Source organism: Penaeus japonicus, unplaced genomic scaffold (genome assembly GCF_977035675.1).
Source record: "Penaeus japonicus unplaced genomic scaffold, GWHDUDI00000001_assembly GWHDUDI00000041, whole genome shotgun sequence".
Lineage (NCBI taxonomy): Eukaryota > Metazoa > Arthropoda > Malacostraca > Decapoda > Penaeidae > Penaeus > Penaeus japonicus.
Window position 1 is genome coordinate 1,108,515 of NW_028234443.1, and position 2,500 is coordinate 1,111,014.

The 2,500-nt window shown below is 41.6% G+C and overlaps 1 protein-coding gene across 1 annotated transcript in view; it reads right to left on the bottom strand.

Annotated features, from left to right (window-relative positions):
* LOC122251176 (uncharacterized) overlaps positions 1 to 2,500 on the bottom strand; it is a 76,381-nt gene that overhangs the window by 598 nt on the left and 73,283 nt on the right. Inside the window, exon 4 of the mRNA XM_086534635.1 lies at positions 1 to 2,500. This exon is cut by the window's left edge and continues 598 nt beyond it; it is cut by the window's right edge and continues 716 nt beyond it. Within this exon, the coding sequence (XP_086390761.1) occupies positions 1 to 2,500 (2,500 nt within the window).

Sequence of the window (2,500 nt, forward strand, 5' to 3'; positions counted from 1 at the left end):
ATTTTCTAAGTCGCCTTCCGGTTTAAGGTTAGCCCCCTGTCTTGGAGCCAAGGTGCGCTGATAATCAAACTGTCGATGCTGGTCATGTGTTTCAGTAATTTCTCCAAAGTCACCTTCTTGTTTCAGATTATCACTGTTTTTCTTTCCTGTTCTTCTCCTCCCTTCCCTCTGGGTGAATTCTTTGTAGTATTCTGTAGCATTTTCTAAGTCGCCTTCCGGTTTAAGATTGGCCCCCTGTCTTGGAGCCAAGGTGCGCTGATAATCAAACTGCCGGTGCTTATCATGTGTTTCAGTGATTTCACCAAAGTCACCTTCTTGTTTCAGGTTGTCATTGTTTTTCTTCCCTGTTCTCCTTCTTCCTCCTTTTTGGACAAATTGTTTATAATATTCTGTATCATTTTCTAAGTCGCCTTCCGGTTTAAGATTGGCCCCCTGTCTTGGAGCTAAGGTGCGCTGATAATCAAACTGGCGATGCTTGTCATGTGTCTCGGTGATTTCTCCAAAGTCACCTTCTTGTTTCAGATTGTCACTGTTTTTCTTTCCTGTTCTTCTCCTCCCTTCTCTCTGGGTGAATTCTTTGTAGTATTCTGTATCCTTTGCCAAGTCGCCTTCCGGTTTAAGATTGGCTTCCTGTCTAGGAGCCAGAGTACGTTTAGAGTCAAACTGGCGATGCTTGTCGTGTGTTTCTGTGATTTCACCAAACTCACCCTGTTGTTTCAGGTTGTCATTGTTTTTCTTCCCTGTTCTCCTTCTTCCTCCCTTTTGGACAAATTGTTTATAATATTCTGTATCATTTTCTAAGTCCCCTTCCAGTTTAAGATTGGCCCCCTGTCTTGGAGCCAAGGTGCGCTGATAATCAAGCTGTCGATGCTTATCATGTGTTTCTGTGATTTCTCCAAAGTCACCTTCTTGTTTCAGGTTGTCATTGTTTTTCTTCCCTGTTCTCTTTCTTCCTCCTTTTTGGACAAATTGTTTATAATATTCTGTATCATTTTCTATGTCCCCTTCCGGTTTAAGATTGGCCCCCTGTCTTGGAGCCAAGGTGCGCTGATAATCAAACTGCCGATGCTTATCATGTGTTTCTGTGATTTCACCAAAGTCACCTTCTTGTTTCAGGTTGTCATTGTTTTTCTTCCCTGTTCTCTTTCTTCCTCCTTTTTGGACAAATTGTTTATAATATTCTGTATCATTTTCTATGTCCCCTTCCGGTTTAAGATTGGCCCCCTGTCTTGGAGCCAAGGTGCGCTGATAATCAAGCTGTCGATGCTTATCATGTGTTTCTGTGATTTCTCCAAAGTCACCTTCTTGCTTCAGGTTGTCATTGTTTTTCTTCCCTGTTCTCTTTCTTCCTCCTTTTTGGACAAATTGTTTATAATATTCTGTATCATTTTCTAAGTCGCCTTCCGGTTTAAGATTGGCCCCCTGTCTTGGAGCCAAGGTGCGCTGATAATCAAACTGCCGATGTTTATCATGTGTTTCTGTGATTTCACCAAAGTCACCTTCTTGCTTCAGGTTGTCACTGTTTTTCTTTCCAGTTCTTTTTCGCCCTCCTCTTTGTACAAATTCATTATAGTATTCTGTATCTTTTGAGAAATCTCCTTCGGTTTTAAGATTAGCGCCTTGTCTTGGAGCCAAAGTACGTTGAGACTGAAATTGGCGATGCTTGTCATGTGTCTCTGTAATTTCACTAAATTCGCCCTGTTGTTTCAAATTGTCATTAGCTTTCTTTCCTGTTCTCCTTCGCCCTCCTTTTTGGACAAACTGATTGTAGTATTCTGTATCCTTTGAGAAGTCTCCCTCTGTTGTAAGATTGGCTCCCTGTCTCGGAGCCAGAGTGCGTTGAGTATCAAATTGGCGATGCTTGTCATGTGTTTCTGTGATTTCACCAAACTCACCTTCTTGTTTTAAGTTATCATTAGTTTTCTTTCCTGTTCTTTTTCGTCCTCCTCTTTGAACAAATTCTTTATAGTATTCTGTATCTTTTGAGAAATCTCCTTCTGTTCTGAGATTGGCCCCTTGTCTTGGTGCCAAAGTGCGTTGAGCATCAAACTGTCGGTGTTTGTCATGTGTCTCTGTGATTTCACCAAAGTCACCTTCTTGCTTCAGGTTGTCACTGTTTTTCTTTCCTGTTCTTTTCCTTCCTCCTTTTTGGGCAAATTCCTTGTCATATTCCGTATCTTTCGAGAAGTCTCCCTCTGTTGTAAGATTGGCTCCGTGTCTAGGAGCCAAAGTGCGCTGGGATTCAAACTGTCGGTGTTTGTCCTGTGTTTCTGTGATTTCACCAAACTCACCTTCTTGTTTCAGATTATCATTATTTTTCTTTGCTGTTCTTCGTCTCCCTCCTTTTTGGGCAAATTCTTTGTCATATTCTGTATCTTTTGAGAAGTCTCCTTCCGTTGTCAGATTAGCTCCATGTCTTGGAGCCAAAGTACGTTTAGAGTCAAACTGTCGATGCTTGTCCTGTGTTTCTGTGATTTCACCAAAGTCACCTTCTTGTTTT